The sequence below is a fragment of the Myodes glareolus genome, chromosome 12, assembly GCF_982192425.1.
Source record: "Myodes glareolus chromosome 12, mMyoGla1.1, whole genome shotgun sequence".
Taxonomy (NCBI): domain Eukaryota; kingdom Metazoa; phylum Chordata; class Mammalia; order Rodentia; family Cricetidae; genus Myodes; species Myodes glareolus.
The window spans coordinates 6115385-6136518 of NC_142037.1; the positions used below are offsets into that span (position 1 = coordinate 6115385).

General features: G+C 36.3%; 1 protein-coding gene across 1 annotated transcript in view; it reads left to right on the top strand.

Annotated features, from left to right (window-relative positions):
- Adk (adenosine kinase) overlaps positions 1-21134 on the top strand; it is a 356406-nt gene that overhangs the window by 94497 nt on the left and 240775 nt on the right. The window contains exon 4 of the mRNA XM_048426516.3: positions 6152-6230. Coding sequence (XP_048282473.2) covers positions 6152-6230 — 79 coding nt within the window. The remainder of the gene's footprint in view (positions 1-6151; positions 6231-21134) is intronic.

Genomic DNA, 21134 nt, shown 5'->3' on the forward strand with positions numbered 1-21134 from the left:
TTATCAGCACAGAAAGGTGTGGAAGGGAGTGGGAGAGGGAAGGAGGGTGCTTCTTAGGAATTAATTGTGTGTAATGTGAAGTATATACTTTGGTCAGTTAAGGATTTGCTGTTCTTGCTGTCATTCAGGAGTATCAGAAAAGAAAGTTGATGTTCCTAAAGCTTCTTATTATCAATTCCATTTGACTTCCAGTTTACAGTGTTAAGTTGCTAAAAGAACTAAGAAAGTTATTTTGGAAGTCATGTCTTTTTTTATTCATTGATTTTTATTGTACTTTACATTTTTCTCTGTTCCCCTCCCTTTCTCTCTCCTCCCCTTCAACCCTCTCCCATGGTCCCTATGCTCCCAATTTACTCAGGAAATCATGTCTTTTTCTACTTCTCATGTAGAGTAGATCCATGTATGTCTCTCTTAGGGTTCTCATTGTTGTCTAGATTCTCTGGGATTGTGATTTGTAGGCTGGTTTTCTTTGCTTTATGTTTAAAAGCCACTATGACTGAGTACATATGATAATTGTCTTTCTGTGTCTGGGTTACCTTACTCAAAATGATGTTTTCTAGCCCCATCCATTTGCCTGCAAATTTCAAGATGCCATTACTTTTTTCTGCTGTGTCGTACTCCATTGCGTAAATATACCACATTTTCCTCATCCATTCTTTGTTCAAGTGGCATTTAGATTGTGTCCAGGTTGTGGAAGCCATGTCTTAAAATTGAGTGAAGAATTGTCAGCTGTGGTGGCAGACACCTTTAATCCCAGCAGTTGGGAGGCAGAGGCCAGGGCTACACAGAGAACTCTGACTTGAAAAAAAAGAAACAAATAAAAAAGAAATTGAGTAAAGAATAAAAATTCAAAGTACCCAAACTTCAATTTTTTCCCCCTCTCCTTCCAGCTTCTCCACTCCTCTCTTCTGAGGCAGGGTTTCTCTGTGTAAAAGTCCTGGCTGTCCTGGAACTTTTTGTAGACCAGGTTGGCCTTAATTCACAGAAATCTGCCTACCTCTGCCTCCTAAGTGCTGGGATTAAAGGCATGCGCAACTATTGCAATACTTATTTTCTATTGCTATCATTACATATGAATAAAAAAACGGGATTAAGCCTGATGGCTTTTCTAAGTTATAGTGAGTATTTATAAGAGACTGCCCCAATATATTGTTCTTTTTTTATTACAATTTACCCTTTTATCATTTACGTGTGTGCGTATGCACAGTAAAGTGTGACATTCAAATGGTGACTTTTAGGAGTTGATTCTCTCCTTTTGTGTTAGGTTCCAGAGAGCAAACTCAGATGGTCAACCCTGCTGGCAGGTGCTTAGAGCTGTCTCTACTTCTCCAGCAGTATCTTACTGGCAATTATAAATTGTTTTCTATTTTAATTTTGTGTGTATGTGTGCTTTGTTTGTGTGTGCATGGCTATTGCCCATAGAGGCTGTAAAAAGGATGACAACTCTGTAATCAGTGTTACACATGGTTGTGAGGAGGCCATGTGTGTACTGGACACCAAACCTGTGTCCTCCGGAAGACCAGACATTGTTTTTAATTACTGAGTCATCCTCTCTGAAGCTGCCTGATTTTGTTTGATTGCTTGTTTAGTTTTTATGTATGTGATTTTTCTTTATGTTTTGAGTGCTATTCTTTATTTTTGAGTGCTAATTTTTCTGACTTAATTTGGTATATCACAAAGCACAAATTATTTAATTCTGTGGAATTTTTTGTCAAACAGAACATCTCAAAATTCACTTTAAATTACTTACTGTTCTTCACTGTACCTTTCTGAAAGGAAACTGGAAATCTCATGAAATGACTAGTGCATTTAAATGAGAGCATTCAAAAATTAGCTACTGTATCTTGCTATAGCATCAATTCTCTTCTATTAAATTGTTGAGTCACTGACCTTCACATAACCTGCCTTGAATAACAGTAATAATTATGCTTTTGAGAAGGTGGATTTCTCTGTAATAGTTTTTCTCCATTTATTTTCATTGCTGCCTCTGCCTTGATTTTAATGACATGAGAGCTTTTATTCTGAATGATGCTGTTAGTCGGTATTTACTTGGTCATTTATAATATCTACCCATGGGTTCCACAGTTAACTTTTTGCTGATTATGGTAGCATGCTGGTGATCCATGGGTTTTATTCTCATTTTTTTTTGAGAAGTCAGTGCTATCTTTTTTCTAGAATGCATTGTTTCCATATTAGGAGATTTTACTTGGTAACTTTTTATGTATGTATTTTCTTTTATTTTGTGTATAGTCTCAAGGTATTTGTTACTGACAGCCACTGTTCAAATGTAGCTCTGCTCACCATGTTTCTCATTGATCTTCAAGGCCTCTCTTCTTCCTTTTGCTGTACTTGTTTTCCTCAAGCAGAGCTGTGCATCGATAACTATGTTAACTGCTCAGGAATTATTATTTTTGAAGGGTTTTGTGAACTGAGTGGAAAGCATTAATTAGAATTTAATTTCTACATATTCTATGAAATCAGCGTTAAAACTACTTTAGAGAAAAGGTTGGGTGTGGGTCTCACTTGCCTTTAATTTTAGGCTTGGGAGACAGAGGCAAGTAGATCTCTGAGTTCCAGTCCAGCCTGGTCTACAAAACCAGTTCCAGTATAGCCAGGGCTATACAGTGAGACCTTATCTCAGACATCAACACACCACAAAAACAACTTTAAAAGGACTTGATGCATTTTTTACATGTTACTCTTTAATAAATTCTGAGTTGAATTCAGTGACATGAATTAATATGTTCTTATATAAAATGTATCTATGATGAAATTGTGGGATACAGAGCTTTTTAGGGGTAGGGAGTTCTGAGACAGGGTTTCTTTGTAGTTTTGGAGCCTGTCCTGGAACTAGCTCATGTAGACCAGGCTGGCCTTGAACTCACAGCAATCTGCCTGCCTCTGGGATTAAAGGTATGTGCCACCACCACCTGGCCAGAACTTGATTTGATAAAAGCTGCACCATAACTATTTATTTTCTATTAATTGTAAATAAGAAATTCTAGTCATGTTGAGTGAAGTATTCTGATAATTATGTTGAGTGATAAATATAAACCATCCCAAATTAAAAAAAAAGATTATCTAAAAAGGAAAAAGCTAAAACCAAATTTCTTATAAAGGATGATAAAAGACATTGGAAAGTATATTTTATGCTAGAGGGGGGAATCTAAAACTACAGTTTAATATCCACACAGGTAACTGTGTTGTTAGCTTCCAGAAAGCAGGGGTACATAGAATGAATAATCTGGAATATATAAAAATTGAGGTTTTCATATATAAAAGTAAAAAAGTTTAACATTAATAAAAATTTAGAAATTTTAATATTAAGTCTAACTTTATCGCATATAAACAAAAACATTGAGAGTCAGACAAATGTGCAGTGAAAATAGTAAAAAAATGATAAATGTTGTAGAGCAATGAACCCCTCTTATTAGTAATCAAATACATAGAGATTTCTCCAGAAAGCAATTCGGTGAGTGCATGAATTACACTTGGCACTAAATAGAGATGCGAAAATTTTGACAAATGACAGAAATCTCTCAGAAAACAATTTCACAATATGCACCCGGAATCGATCTCTTTCCTCTCTCTCTCTCCCAGCCACTCCCACACCTTATTATTGTAACTCTATTTTAGGGAGGGGCATTATCCCAGAGAAAACCGCAAAACATAAAAAGTCCATGTCAAAAGCTGTTTATCCTACCATGATATACATATATAATAAGGAATATAAAAAACCATAAATATCCAAAATCCAAGAAATGAGTCAGGAGAATAAAATGCATTCTGTACTCCTAGAATTGTCTACCCGCTACATTGTTACAAGCTAGAACATGCAGCTTCACTGTATGAAGCTGTGACCTAGAGATAGTGGCTGACTGTATTAAGCAAATATATAAAAAGATATTGTTCATGGTGGCACATCCTTTGATCCCCGCATTCAGGAAGCAGTGTCAAGGAAATGTGAGACCTCTAGGCCAGCCAAGCGTACACAGTGAGACATTGTGTCCCCCTCACCCCAAAAAGGTAGGAAACCAAAGTCAAAAGAACAAAAAATGCAAAGCATGAACATTTGTTGGTACAAAATACTAAAAGAATTTGGGATGGTTTATATTTATCATTTGACATAGTTATTAGAATACTTCATTCAACATGACTAGAATTTCTTATTTACAATTAATAGAAAATAAATAGTTATGGTGCAGCTTTTATAAAAACAAGTTGTGGGTGGGTGGTGTTGATGCACGCCTTTAATCCTTGCACTCAGAAGGCAGAGACAGGCAGATTGTTGTGAATTCGAGGCTAGCCAGGTCTACAAGAACTAGTTCCACCCAGGACAGGCTCCAAAACTACAGAGAAACCCTGTCTCAGAAACCCGCCCCCCGAAAATAAGTCTGTGTCCCACAATTTCATCATATATATTTTATATAAGAACATATTAATTCATGTCAATGAATTCAAATCAGAATTTCTTAAAGATTAACAGTATGTAAAAAATGCATCAAGTCCTTTTAAAGCTGTTTTTAAGCTCTTCTTTAGTATAAAAGTTTTTAACTCTGTGTAAGTGTATATTCAAATCCTTATTCTCTGGTCAGACTATTCAGGGTCTAAAGATGTCTGGATTGTCTTGTTCTTCATGTTTGTCAACTCCCTATTTCTCTTTCATGATTGCTGGTCTCTTACTCTGAACTTGACAGCTGTTGGCTCCTGAGTGGATCTTTCCATTGGTGTTTAATGTTTAAGGCATTTTTATGATCTGCTTTTTCCGTTTTTCTATTTGCTGGTGCCCATTTTTCTTGCACTACTGCCTGTTAACTAGTTGTCATAGTTTCCACAGTAGTGACCTGATAAAAACTGCTGTCCCATTTTTTCTCTTTCCACATAATTAGACAATCAAGTTTTGCTAGGTAGGTTGCTGATAAGAGTTCTTCAGAAAGTAAAACATGGAAGAAAACATTTGACTCCAGAGGAATACACACACTGAATACCAATGAGGAGGTGTCCACAAAGCTTATACATGCATTCATAATAGGAAAAAAGATAGAAGCAATTCAAGGATCCATTAATGGATACACTCATAAATAAATATGGTATAACAAATACCTACTATAGATATAAGCCTTGTCCAAGTCAGAGTTCTATTGCTGTGAAGAGAGGCCACGACCACAGCAACTATTATAAAGGAAAACATTTAATTGGGTCTGGCTTACTGTTTTGGAGGTTTAATTCGTTATTGTCATGACAGCCAGCATGCTGGCACAGGCGGACATGGTGCTGGAGAAGATAAGAGTTCTATATCCAGATCCACAGACAGCACAAAGAAAGGGAAAACCACTAAATCTGCCTTGGGCCCACCCATAGTAACACACTTCCTTCAACAAAGCCACCCCTCCTAATCCTTTCAGATAGCTCCACTCTCTAAGCAATCAAATGAATGTATTTATGGAGGCCATTCTTCAAACCACCAAAAACCTTGAAAGTATTTTTTTGTGAAAGAGTTTAATTACAGAAACCATGTTATATAGTTCAATTTGCATACAAAGTGTCTAGAATTGAAAAAATAGAGATGAAATATACATTAGTAGTTTCGTCAGGTGGGAGGGGAGGTGATGGAGAGATTTGGTTTCGTAGAACATTGATCTTTTTGTTCTAAAGTAAAGGTATAATTTTTAGATCTTCCACTTTTATTTTGTAGAAAACCCTTGTGTGAATAAGAGGGAAATATTCATTTTTAAATTTTATATAATTCTCAAATCAGAACTCTGTTAGATTCTTTGGTTATGTTTTGCTTTGCTTTTTGAGCTCAGGCTGCCCTTGAGTAACCTTGAATTCTAACCCCTCCTCTATCTCCTAGGACTACAGGCTACACCATCCTGCCCAGCACGATTCTGGCTTTGAATCATTAGTTTGCCATACGTGACCTTCATTTGACAACTCTATTAACTTTATTTTACTGTCTAGTTAGTATAATGGCTTAGTTCAGACAGTATATTCTTTAGATTCTTAATGATATGTATTTACAAAGAAATTTAATTCATTTTTGAATACAAATAAATGATTTTAGGATTGCACTAATTATATTTTAATTCGAGTCTGCAGTTTGTGAAAGTTGACATATGCTAACTTACTTTCTCCTGTAATTTCTTTGTAGGTTTGATGAACTTGTAAAAAAATTCAAAGTTGAGTATCATGCTGGTGGCTCTACCCAGAATTCAATTAAAGTGGCCCAGGTTGGTTAATTATATTAAAGATTATTATAAGAAATATAATAAAAATATTAAAAATTAATGAAAATGTCTGAAAGTGAATCTAAACTATTAGTTGTTTTCCAGTTTACTTTTAATGTTTCAAAGAGTTTTGTTTATTTTCACTTGAGTCTTTAACAACTCATTTAATAAAAATAATTTTAATTGTCTTTCTTTGATAAACTTTAAGAGAATTCAATATATTTATTCATTATTACTATTTTTGTATGTTAATTGCTTTGTAGAACTTCTTATTTCATAGATAACTATAATTTTTATTTTATAAGTGAATTTTTTTCTTCTGTTATTTATATCTCATTTTGCTTATAATGTCGACTACTTTGACAGTTTCATCCCTCCTTGCTTCCGTCACTCAGTCCTTCCTTCTGTTATTTGAAGGCAGAACTCACTATGTAGACTAGGTGGGGCTCAAATTTGTTATGATCTTCTTACCTTTGCCTCTGGAGCATTACAAGTGTATAGCACTTAATGTAATTTAGAAAATTTTAATTTTATACACCTGTAATTTCAGGTATTTTACAGGCTGATTGAGGAAGACCATGAATTTGAGGTCAGCCTAGGAAACAGTGTAACCCCATTTCCAAACAAAACAAAACCTTTTCCCTTTATGTGGTGTATAGAAAGGATATTGCTACTATCTATAAACATTCTTCATTATATAAGTATGTGAATACAAATATGTATCTCTTCTTGTTTGTTTTGTGATAGAGTTTTATTGTGTAGCTCTGACTGACCTGTAACACCCCACATAAGCCTCCTGTAGCCTCTTTAAGTGCAGAGATTAAAGTCAGTGGTCACCAAAACTGCGAAAGTGTATATATCTTTCTATCCATTTAAATGTCAATATCTAAGCATGAGTTTTATGTAGTTATATACACATGTATATTTATTTGTATATGAACCTGTATACTTTATAACTATCCAATATACATGTATATTTACTTGCATATGAATCTATATACTTTAGAACTATAAAATTTACTCAGTAGTATTGGAGTAAACACAGTTTGAAATATAGTCTGAATCCACAGCTAATCTAATGTTAAGAGTTAATGTTAGGGGCTGGTGAGATGGCTCAGCAGTTAAGAGCACTGATTGCTCTTCCAGAGGTCCTCAGTTCAATTCTAGCAACCGCATGGTGGCTCACACCATCTATAGTGGGATCTAATGCCCTCTTCTGGATTATTGTATACATTCAGATAGAACACTCATACATTGAAACAAACAAACAAACAAAAAACAAAAAAAAACCCTTTTTTAAAAAATTTTGAAACTCCAATTTGGAAGGATATGAACAAAATAATGGCTATAATTTGAAAGTTGCCTTACTATCTTATTCTGTAGTCATAGTTTAGTTTCCATGGACTAGGGTCATTCTTGTTTATTTGTTGATAAATGTTTTCTCTGTGAATTCTAATTCACTTAAAGAACAGGAGAAATGACAAATTGAGAAATACAATCCAGAGAGTTCTCTCCTTTTTTCCTTTTTCTTAACTCTTACTCGATTTAAATATTCAGTTGGATTACTCTACCTACCTCTAAAGCTCAAAGGTTATAATAGTTAATTAAGGCTACAAATATTAGTGTTTAAGATGGTTGTTATTTTGAAATGGCTTTTGTCAAGTTACTTCTTTTGTTTGATCTGAGTGAGCTCAGAAGAATTGGATAAAACAACAAAAGAAGCAAAGTCCAGTGTCATAGCCCAGGCCCGTCATACCAGCTTAGGAGTCCACAACAGGAGCACCCCAAGTTCCAGGCATATCTAGGCTACCTGGTAACTTGGAGGCTGGCCTGGGCAACTTGGTAAAACTGTTGCCTTAAAATCTCAAAGTAATTTGGGGTCCTTCTGAGACCATTGTCTTGCCTGCAAGGTGGCCCGCTCTCATAATGTCAGCTCCGGAGGCAGTAGCCGGACAAGCAGAAGTGCAAAACCACTGTGTACTGCCATGCTAGATTCTCCTGGCTTGTATGTTTTTATGGCCAGTGAGATGGTTGGAGGGTAAAGGCACGTTCCTCCAGACCTGACAGTCTGAATTCTGTCCCCAGGATTCACATGATGGAAGAAGAGAATCTGTCCCTGAAAGTTCAAGTTCTCATTGGCTTCTGCATATACACGCTGCTCACCACATACAAAATAAAGTGTGATTTGTTTTTAAAAATGAAAGACATGAGAAAAAGCCTTGGACTGTATGGCCCACATTGCACTGGGTTCTGTCTCCAAAGTCACATACAGAAAAGAATGACTTACATTTCAATTTTGGATATTATATTAATTTGTTCTGACTACCGTGACAAAATACACTGATTGAATGAATTAAATAACAGAAGTTTTTCCTCAGATTTCTGAAGGCTTTCAGTCATGGTCAGAACACTGTCAAGGTCGTTTTTGTGTAAGTCTTTTCTTCCTCTCTTATAGTCCACTGCCCTCTTTGATGTCCTCTAATTGTCTTTTCCTCTGTATTTTTGAAGCAAGAAATCTCTGGTATTTGTTCTTTAATACCACTACTATCAATATGTGCATACTCTCCTGACCTCATTTCATTGAAATCCTTATGATGACAAAGGCTTAGAAATTACTATGGGTTTCAGCAGAGAATAATGGGGATGATATTCTTCCGGCCTTGGCAGAGATTTTCCTCACCTCTCTGGTTCTCTCCACTCTCCCCTTTCTCACTACTGTTGACTGTTTACTGAACACTGAAATTAAATTCTCTTACTTCCTAGGACCCTTTAATATTTCATGTCTTCTCAAACTCTGTTAGTACCTATTCAAAGGGTTTTCTTTTTGTTCTTTAACATTTGTGTTGCCTACTCTACTCAATAAGAAGTCCTCTATATAAATAATCAAATGAAATAAGGAAAATGAGATTTATTAGTAAGTATCTGGGCAGTTGAACACCCTGTGTCCTAGAGATGAGACTGTATACTGGTATCACTACTAGAGAATGGAATGCTAGTTCTTCAGTTGATTAAAGCTGATATTAACCCCAAGACCCAGGTGTTCCATTTCCGCATATGCTAATTTGTTTATGTCCTCCTAATACTCAGTCTGAAGCACAAATTCTCCCTTGGACGTGGAAATGAGTTATTTGGGGAACTAGAGTCAGATAGTGTCCTGTGTCCTGCAGGTGCACCTGAAGAGTAGATCAGTGTTCTTGTAGAAGAGAACTTCAGTTGTGTTCCCTAAGATAAGTCGGTCACACTGTCACACGCACACTTTGTGGCTCCGCTTATATTTGGCTTCTGCTGTATCCTGATTTCATAGAGAAAGTAAAATGATCACTCTCAAAAACTGGAAGTTACTGTTTACTTCATACAGAGTTTCTTTTCTTCAGGATGGTGGTGGTATTGGCACAAAGCACACAGATGTACTTAATGCTAGTGGCCTGTATGTAGTCATGTGTTCCATGGCAGTGTCGGGGCACTTAGGGGCCTGTGTATTGCGGTAGTGTAGTGCTTCTGTCTTGGTCACCAACTGCTTCCCCTCCTTAGTTTCTGCAGACTCCCCCTGTGATATTCTTATATAATGAGATGCCTCACAACGTCTCGGAATGTAAGTCACTGCTAAGTAAAAGCACAGTTATAAAGGGATTAAAAGAGTAAACCTTCTTTTATGGATAATTTGTCACGATCCATAAATTATAAAAGATTTTGCACATTTATTTAATAATGAAGTAACATTTGCAGGTCAAGATGTGGGCTTGGTCTGTTGTGGCACATACTTTTAATCTGGAGGCAGAGGCAGGTAGATCTCTGAGTTCAAGATTAGGCTGGTCTACATAGTAAGTTCTAGGACAGCCATGTTTATGAAGGTAAACTCTGCCACCACCACCCATTTTGGTTTTAAATCTTTACAGAAGTCAAGGCTAGAACAGCAGAAAGTTAGTGTTAGTCTCTCAGTTATGGACGTTATGGACTTGGTATTGTTAGTTGTCTTCTAATGTTTCTAATACTGTTGTCATTTTATGTACAAGTAAAAATAAGCCTGGCAGTTTCAATAAAACCAAAGTTATCAAAAGCGCGGCTTAGATGACTATGGTATTTTTATGGCAGCTCACAACTGATTTGATTAGGGAAGGAAACCAGCAAATAGGGGGACAGTATAACAAAATGAGCTGCGGATCAGATAAGGTACCAGAGTTTTGAAAACAAATGTACAGAATGAGTGACAGGTATGTCTCAATCAGCTGTGTGTTCAAATGTACTGATACTTACTGAAAATAGTGAATTAGCTTGATCATTCTTCAGGCATTATTACTAATGTCACATTCATGAACCGGAGACCATGGGACACCCTAGGGAATATTTCTTTAGGCATATGCTGCTCTGCAAAGCCTTGGGTGTGTAGACCTTTTCTGTCAGACTCCAGAGAGGTGGGAACAGACTCGATAATGAATGTGTTGTCTTGCTTACAGTTCTATCTGATACTACCCATAGTCATATTTTATACTTCATGTCGTATGACAGATCGTGTCAAGAAAATGTTCTTAAGCCTTTATGTATTTTGATTTATCTAACCACACTGAAGATTTTAGTGAAGCCACAATCGTATGTAAACATATATTCATTGATGTCCCGTTCAGATATAAATGAGGACTCATGTATATTTGACGAACAGTATAGAATCAAACGTTGGCAGTTTCTACACACGTCTTTGTTTCTATACTTCTGGTTTTTGACACAAGGTCTCATTGTGTAGCTCAGAGAGTTCTACCTGCATCCTCTACTTTATAAATACTGTTTTAAAGGTATATACCACTACATCAAGCTAAATATCGATTTCTGTTCATATGTATCTGTGCACTTTCCCTTGCCTCCCAAACCACCCAGTGTAGGTTCTGGGAACTACATTCAGGTCCTCTGAAAGAATAGCTTCTGTTGAACCATCTCTCCAGCTCCTTCTTACACTTTTTATTTTTCTTACTTATGATCCTAATGCTTCCATAATAAAATATTTTCACACACCAAAATTAACCAGACCCAATTAACCAGACCACCCAATTTCAGTGTGTGATGTTTTTATTTGCCATTTTTTAAACATTGAAGTTAATTTGAACATTCAATATATATTTCCATTCACAGTTCAGCTTCTTCAAATGGCATTTAATAAAGTTTTCAATTTGAAAGACACAGAAGATGGTCTTCATGGATGTGACCCTAAAGAGTGCTTTTTGTCTTGGATTATGGCTTACTGGCTTAATAGGACAATGTTTGTCTACCATGTGCAAGCCCTGGGTTCAATTCCCAGCTCCCAAAAGATTAGCAAAAAGATAAATATCATTGGTTATGAATCCAGAAATACAATAAAAATTGAGAGGCTGAAACAGAAGGATTCCAAGTTTAACGCCAACCAGCAGAGACCACCCATCATGACCTTACATCAGTAGAGTTAATAATTTGAGACCAAAGAATGTGTCTGTTTACAATACACTAAGCACATAAAGAAAAGAACCACATTGAAGTAGAAATTTGCATAGCTTTCCAGAAGTGCTTGATAATATTTGAGCAGGCTCTAAAGACCCTGGCAGAAACTCATACAAATAAAAATATTGGCTTCATTTTTATGTAATAAAAGTGCTTCAAACCTATAGATTAATTTTTTTCCAGGAAACTGCACTGAAATTCAATAGAATTTTGTTAGCCCCTTAACTAAACTTTGTTTCAATTCTGGTTTTGACACCATAAATTCTGATTAACTCTGTGCTTTAAAAAAAAACATTATTTCTTTGAGGATGAAATTTTAGTCAACAAACAGTGTACTTGAGAGTGTTCTAAACTGATAGACATGTTAGTCATAGGTATTTCATTTTAAAATGTTTCTCATTAGTCTATATTATAATAATAGATCTGATTATGTCATTTCCATTCATGCGTATAATGATCACTGTCACCTATCATGTCTTTGTTTTTCCTGTCCTCCCTGATATGCTTTCTCTTCAGTACTAATTACTTCATTTTTTACACTCTTAAAACGTTTTCAGTTACATATTTAATGATATATAAAATGCTGCATAAACTTTATCAAGATAGAAGGTAAATAGCTGTATGTATATTAACGAAGCATTATAGACATTTGTTTGATTTCTGCCGTTACTACTTATTGTCACTACTAAATGGTCCCATTTTTTTTTGTCTTATTAATAGAAGCATTCAAGTAACGGAGAAATCAGTATAGAATAATGTATTTATAGGAGTGTTGTATCCTGGCAAGGTAGCAATGGGTCCGTCCGTCCTTCCTTCCTTCCTTCCTTCCTTCCTTCCTTCCTTCCTTCCTTTCTTTCTTCCTTTCTTTCTTTCTGCACATTAGTTCGTGACTCTTCTTGTCCTGCAGGTGGCCACTTTTGTTGCTGGTTTTTCCTTTTCTTTTTTCTTTTTTTTTTGTGTTTTATTTGTTTGGTTTTTCGAGACAGTGTTTCTTTGTAGCTTTGGGGACTGTCCTGGAACTAGCTCTGTAGACCAGGCTGACTTCGAACTCATAGTGAGCCACCTGCCTCCGTCTCCCAGGTGCTGGGATTAAAGTCACGCACTACCTCTGCCTGGCTTTGTTACCATTTTCTCACTGGGCTGTCACTGTGCATTCTTCTGTCCTATGCCTCTCTGTAGGTACTAATGTCAGATTGGATTAGGATCCACCATAATGGCCTCATTATCCTAACTACCTTGTTCAAGGTTTATATACAGTCATATGCTGTCAGTTTCTGTATTGTTGGAGATTAGTGCTTCAATATGCTTTTAGCCCCAGCATATGAGCACCAAGCACATGGTACTGTGGGAGGGAAGAAAGACAGACATGTAGAAGCTGATTTGCAGAATGCTCTCAGGCTGGTTGGGGCCTTATATACATGGCAAGGAAGTCAGCAAAATCCCCTGTGACTTAGGTTAAAGCAACGTGGCTTATGTAGACAAAATCACTTCCTCTGAGTGGGGAAGTATCTGGTTTATGTCAAGATAATTTCAAAGATCTTGGCACATTCTTGACTTTGATGTTAGCTGGTTCTAGTCATATAACTTTACATACCATTCAGATTGTTTAGTTTATTTCTACTGTGGTGGGAAAACATACCAGAGGTACTCAGGAGTAGCATTGTGGTCACTGCTCAAGATGGCTGTAGTCAAGTCAAGCTGGATGCCTGTTTGTAAAGATGAAAATTGGCAGGGGTGGTGGGGATACCAAAATTTAGTCATTACTAAGTGACATTTTTTACTTTTATCTTAAAGTTACAGTGCTCTCATGTAGTTGAATTGTGGTAGTATATTCTTCTGGGTCCCTTCTTCCTTTTCCTTTACTGTGTCATTTACTTATAATTAACCTCATCATCTTATAACAACCTAACTTGAATATGTAGTAAACTAACACTTTTCCTTTACATCTCCAACTTACCGTCTTATTTAGTTACTGTTAATGATTGCATCCTTTTATTTTGTGTGCCCACACAGTATATATAACTTTGTAATGATTATCTCCTAAATTCCCCTTTAGGACATTTATAATTATATAAGGAATTATAGTGAAATGAAGTTGTTCTAGGAAGATTTTTACACATTTGTGTTTATCAGAGCACCATAGGCAGAATATGGAGGAAAGCCAAATACCCTTCAGGGGATGGATGTATATATTTACACAATCGAGTACTATTCATTTCTCAAAAGAATGAAACCCTGTCATTTTGAAACAGCATTATGTTAAGTGAAACAAGCCAGACACAAAGACAAATACCACATGTACTCATTAATTTGTGGAAAGCAAGACATCAGACTTTCAAAAGAGTGGACCAGAATACGGTGATTCCCCTGAGCTGGAGAAGAGCAGCGGGAGGAATGACTGAAGTTCAGTAAGCGATGCCAGCATGGTGGGGTTCTCCAGGTTCTTCTTCAGCACATAGTAGGCTCAGAGCAGTCTATAATGTATTCTGAAATATGTCAACACTCAGGAGGCTGAGACCGCCTGGATTATATACCAAGACCCTACCTCAGCATTCCTCCTTTTCCAACTATGCATAAATACATCTGTGAGCTATTGCATTCCAGTGTTCCATAATGCTGGGATTTATATTTACTTATGTAATTGCCTTTACCAAGGCCCTATATTTATTAATATGGTTTCTGGTTGCTATTTAGTATCCTTTCATTGTAGCTTGACAATGTAGTTATTAACAATTTATGTTTGACTATCTTTTTGTTTGTTTGTTTTGGGCGGTTGTTCGTTTGTTTTGTGTTTGTTTGTTTGTTTGTTTGTTTGTTTGAAGCAAGGCCTCATAGCTCTGGATGGTCTGGAACTCACTTTGTAGACCAGGCTATCCTCAAACTCACAGATCTGCCAACCTCTGATTCCTGAGTGCTGGGATTAAAGGCGTGAACCAGCATGCTTGGTTTTCCTGTTAGTAACAAACTTTTTTAATTGTCTGGTTTTATGGCGGATACATTTTTCTTTGTGTGAATGTAAATACATTTTTGTTAAATGATTATGTTGACATGAAATGAAACAATATTCAAAATAAAATGTCTAACTCATAGTAATACTTTGTGCCTTGGTATGCTTACAAACATAAAATGGCGAAATGGAAATCTTTAGGCCTGGTCTCCACAGATACCTTCCAAGTAATTCAGTTGTGACTTTTCTTTTGTTATATCTCAGCCCATTCCTTCTGACCTTATAACTTCTAATGAGGGCCTGTTTTCTTATGCTTCTGTGTACTGTAAATCAAATTTATAGGACCCCCAAGCTTGACAGACATTTTACCACTGCCTCACTGATCCATTCAGTCCCCTTCTATCTTTTCCCCTTTCTTTTTGAGACAGGTCCTCATGTGGTACCCTAGCTAGCTTCGAACTTACTATGTAGTCATAGTTGGCCTTGAATGTGATTCCTCCAGCTCCTGCCTCCTGCACACTGGGATCACAAACCTCAACTATCCTGCCCAGTTGTTTATTTCTTCTGTTTTAGGTGACAGTGATAAGTATTATTTTTGTGTGCATTTTGGGTGTTTCATTAAATATTTTTTAACTGCCTTCTTATTCTTTGTGAAGTATAATATAATCTGCATTGAAATTGGTCCTCTCTGTTAAGTTTCAATAATGAGTCTATGTGAATTTTTATGAGTATTCACTAGTAAAGAATATGAATTTTTATGTTATTTCAGAAACTACCATTTTTCTAAATGTAGTAAAATTTTCCTTCTCAATTAAGCAAAGATCTTTGGGTAAAATTATACTTCTGTCTTTGCTATAATGGACTCATTTCATTGAAACTACTAAATGTGTGTAAGATCCTGCCAAATGGCCCCCATACATAGTTTTTTTTTTTTAGTAGCAGAAATGAATACTATGTTCCTTACTATAACTTTTATTTTATAATCCCATTTCTCCAACTGCTACTGGTAGATCTCACTTTTCTTCACATAAGATTGAACACTTAGGCTGGTCTCTTCATGAATGTACAGTCAAGCTGTCTTATGACTTCTGACATATTCTTATACACCTTAGCTAAAGGTGGAGGAATGATGTGACTTACTTTTATGGCTACTAATTTTATGATCTTCCAGTTTCTTATCACTCAGATAAGCTTCCATATTTGTGCTTAATCTGTAGTAAAAATTTTCACCATGTTTCTGTTTTTGTCTAAAATTTTGAGAGAACTGCCTGCTGTTGATTTAATACAGATTATCTTTCAGTGTTCCAGTCTAAGAACTTTAAATTTTGCTAAACTCTATTTGCACTGAGTATCTAAAAACTATATTTTCAGAGTTATGTTTGAATAAAATAGAAACATTGAAGTACAATTCATAGCACTTATGTTTCAAATTGTTTAAGTCTTTCCCTTTGAGTAACTGCATTCAGAAGTTAAAATATTTGATTGCTGACTTTTTTTTTTTTTAACCTATTTCACCTAGTAAAACTGTTTAGGGGTTAAGAGGTTTTTTTTTTATGAGACACATCTCTGGGAATCTGCAGCCAGTCTAGACTACTTACATTTTAAAAGAAGAAATGACATTGGAGTGATCAAAGAGAATTCTCTGTTCTAATGCCTTACACCTGGAGCAGTTGGACGCGTTAGTAGCACAACTGTATTTATAAAAATCAGAGCAGGATGTGGCAGGTGGTGATGCAGTGCAGACCTGTGGGATCCTCCCAGGAAGGAGGAAGTGTCTGTCAATGCAGAACCAAGGAGCAATGAGTCCTATAAATATATAACTGACTCTTCCAATTGTGAGTCCTCTTTGTAGTTGGAAATTACTCAGTATGAATGAACACTTCTTTCTTCAGTGACCTTTTTCTTGTTGAACTGGCTTGTTAAGTTTTAGTAATTAAAATCATGAAAACTGTTGTCCTTTCTCAGATTTTTGTTTGTAAAATGCTTTTACTTTGTGTCAGATTTAATTTAAAATAACTCTGAGTGTTTCATTTCCTTCTTTTCTCCATTTCTCCCCTTTTATTTTTTAATTCCTTCTTGCTTTTTAAAACTTCCATACTTTCCTTTTAGACCTTATTTTATACTTTATTTTGAGAGACCACTCTAGCACCATTACTGAAGACACATTTTTGAGTCTGTCTCAGGAACTGTGCTTTTATTCTAAAGTTGTCTGGTGTAAACGACATTTCTCAGTTATCCACTTACAGAAAGGCACACATCTGCCTTTTGTGAGCCTTGGTGGTAGTGTCCTAATAAGTGAGATTATATGGATACGATTTCAGTTTGTCTCCCTGTTGCCTCAGTGCAAAACAGAAAGCATTAGTAAGAAGTACTAAAAGTGACATCCCTTGTCATTCTATTCTGGAATTTACATCACAAGCTTTAAAGGGAAAACAACAACAACAAACCAAAACCAAAACTTTGGATTATAAATTATTTATTTAAACAGAATATTAAATTCACTTTTTTCCTGAAAATCTCATTTTTTAATTGGTTGAACAAGGATAGCCTTTGCCAATTCAGTTGTGAAGTTCTTGTTGCCTACCCTGTTTTTAAGGAAAATCTTTTCTTCCTTTTAAAAAAAAAGTCTTGCTTCAGCCTGGTAGGCAGGTAGGCTAACTGAAGATTTTCATTTAGTCAGTGGTCCTCTCCTCCAAATCCAGTTCCCCAGTCTCATCCCTACTCCGCAGCAGACCTGCTACTGTTCATCCTCCCTTCTCCTCCAACCCCATTCATAGTGGGTTATGCAAAGCTTCCTCTCCTAACCTCCCACCCCCACAACTCACTGCTTTATCCCAGATCCCAACTCCAGCAGGCAATGCTGGGGTCATTGCAGTCAGGGAATCAGATAGGCTAACTACAGATCTTTATCTCTCCTGGCACAACACATCCAGGATATCTGGGATACTATGAAAAGGCTGAAGACACAGGCTAACAATGGAATTGAAAACTGTATCCATCCTTCTGTTGCATCCAAGAAACATCCCTTACCATCACAGATTAAAGCTAGATATCAGCAACAGAAAGTTTACAAACTCATGGAAACTCAACAACTCACCATTGAATAAAAAGAATACATCAAGGTAGAAATTAAGTAAGATTAACTAAAGACTTTCTAGAACTTTATGAAATGAAGTAGATAGCTTACTAGACCTTGGGAGATAGTATGGAAACTAATATAGAAGAAACTTCTTATAGTATATACATACACAAAGGAAGTCCAAATGAAATCACCAAACAATGGGGGAAACTGTTCCAACTGACACTGAATGAATCTTTCAGTACCCGGATTGGATTACATCCAATTGAGTTGTGGTACAAAGAGCTACCATGCAAATCCTCATATAACCCAAGCTGTTCCCCAGAAATAGATTGCTGTCCACAAACTGACATCAAGGTTCTATTGCTGAAGACAATACCTTCATTGAACTTAGAGAAGTTGAGCTAGTGCCTTTACCCCTATATTCTAGAATCTTTGGAACAGAAAGTATTCTGAATACCACCAAAAGAGAAATATAAATCCCAAGACCACCACAAGTCCTTGGATTACAATGGTGGCCTGCCTGCAAGGTATCCTAGGGCAATGATGGCACAAAGCATGTGGGAGTAAGTAACTAATATCTAATTTGACTTAAGGCCCACACTAGCAAGTGGGAACCATATCCCACACTGCTTGGGTAAGCAACCTAGAACTAGATAGCCCAGGAATCCAGAGTAAAACCAAATACTACTGAATGATAGTAATAATAATAATAATAATAATAATGAAATAAATAAGTTGACTGCTAGTAACATTCTTCTATTCTCATAGATCAGTCATGCTCAAGCCATGAGAGAAACTCTCTTCTGCAGCAGATAGGAACAAATAGAGAAGCCCACATTCAGATATTATGCAGAGAGTGAGAAACCTTGGAATACTTACCCTAAAGAAGATGTCTATCAAATCCCTCCACTCAGACCCAGGTTACACTACAGAAAAGGAGGCAGAAAGAGTTTAAAAGCCAGAGGGATTGGGGGACAACAAGAAAATAAGGCCCTCTAACTTAAAATGATCCAAGCTCATATGAATTCACGAGACTGACGCAGCATGCACAAGGCCTGCACTTGTCTGCAGATCATCTGCCTACATAGTATGGCTTTCTGCGTGTGTAAACAAGTGGGTATCTGATTCTTGTGCTTTCTTTGGGCTCTTTTTATTCTGTTTGTTTATTTGTCCAATTCCATTGTGTTGGTCTTTGTTTTTACCTTGTATTATTTTTATTTTCCCTTCAAAGCCTGTTTGTTTATTAATGAGAGACAGAAAGGGTTTCACATGTTCTTCCAATTAATCAAAATTGATATGCTAATGTGGAAACCAAAATGATTGTTATTAGTACCGAAAAGCATAATACTGTAATATAGCTCAATAATAATCAAAGCTGCAAATCTGATAGAGTCACGCAACCCTTTGAAGACTATTCTAAACAATGCCTAGACATCCTCTAATGCATCTTCACTTTGGGGCGAGGGTCAATTTTAAAATAATTTAATTGTTTTACATAGTTTCTGAATTCACATGGTGTGTTATTAGAACTGAGTGACAACATATGAACTGCATAAGAGTTCAGTAAATTGTAAGTGGTGTCATTGTGTAAGAAAAGTGTACCTGGCAGTTTTTAAACTGAATTATAAATCTGGCAATTTGATAGTGATATGTATGTTAAACTGATAAGATTAAACATGATATTACATTTGATCTTAGCTGAAAGGCTGTAATAATGTATCTTAAGGAACATAATATCCCAACCTTTTTTCTTCCAACTATTGATCTCAAAAAATTTCTCAAAAATCTAAAATAGTAAACCCAGCTTTAAAGTATTTCTTTATAAATACTTGAGTATTATAAAGTTCAAAAATTCTAATCCTTTCTTAAACACTGTATTTTTTATGTTTAATTATAACCTTGTTTTAGACAAGGAAATTCACTGGTATCTGTTACTGTTGGAGTATTTATTGATTATGCACCATGAATTAGTCACTGATAGTTACTATTTAAATTCAAGAATAAATTAGTAAATAAGTCTATTCCTGTGTTGGGTATTTTTCATACCAAGATGTAGTTTTTTGTATGTTATACACTTCTTATAGTACTTATACACAGATTGTTTTTAAATTCGTTGTCCACCAAATTATTAAATTTCTTTGTGAAAATAAAACCGATAACTTTCTAAGGAGGTAATGATGAATCCCTAGTAATTACATGCAGCCGTTTGTTGTTTATCTTCTGTAGCACTGTCTTAATTCCAGAGTGTGTGTGCAGTAGTTTTTGTTACATTTCTTGTATTTCTAATCAGCAATTAAGCTAAGCAGGCATAGAAAGCCCCGGACATATTGTCAAAAACAGGAAGCTTGCCTTTCAAGGCTAGCTTTGTTAAATAGCAAAAGCATCTCTCAAAATTCAAACTCCAGAATCCACAAAACTACATGATCAAAAGACAGGATTTCACTAATTTGAGCTTAAAGATTTTGGTTGTCTTGTTTTTTCTCTGTTTCTAATACACAATCTTGCCTGGTGCCCTGGCATCTTATTTACTTTTCTATTGCTGTGATAGAGCACCATAATCAAGGAAATTTCTGTAAGGAAGCCTTTAATTGGCTTTTCCAAGTCCAGTGGGACTGGCAGGGAGCATGGCAGCAGACATAACTGAGCTCTAACATCCTGACCACATACAGGAAAGAGCCATAGTGGATGATGGGAGGCTTTTGAAAACTCAATGGTGCCTGCCTTCACACCATCAGCTGAGGCCATATACTCCTTATCCTACCCAACAGTTCCACCAGTGGGGACCACATATTCAGATGTGCCCATGGGGACCATTCTCATTCAGATAACTGCAAATGGCTATCCTGAAAACTTGGACTTATCTCCCTTAGCTTAGGAATTTGATGGCAATGCCATAATACCTTGCATGAATTTAATGGTCTTTCTAAGCTATTGTGCTAGCTAGTTTTATGTCAACTTGACACAAACTTCAGTCATCTGAGAAGAGGAAACCATGATTGAGGAACTATTTCCACAAGGTCAGGCTGTACACAAGCCTATAGAGTGTTTTCTTAATTAGTGATTAATGGGGGTGGGCCCACACCTTTGTTGGTGGTTTGCTGGGCTGGTTGTCCTGTATTCTATAAGAAAGCAGGTTGAGCAAGCCATGAGGCACAAGTCAGTAAACAGCACTCTTCTATGACTTCTGCATCAACTCCTGGCTGTAGGTACCTTACTGGTTTGAGTTCCCACCCTGACTTCCTTCAATGATGGACTACGGTGTGGAAGAGTAAGCTAAATAAGCTGTTTTTCCCCCGAGTTGGTTTTGGTCATAGTGTTTCAGCACAGGACAGCCATATTTGCAATTCAACAATCAAGAAAAGTTTCAGTCTATAAAGTAATATAAGGATTATTCGGTGTGTTCATTAGGAGAGGC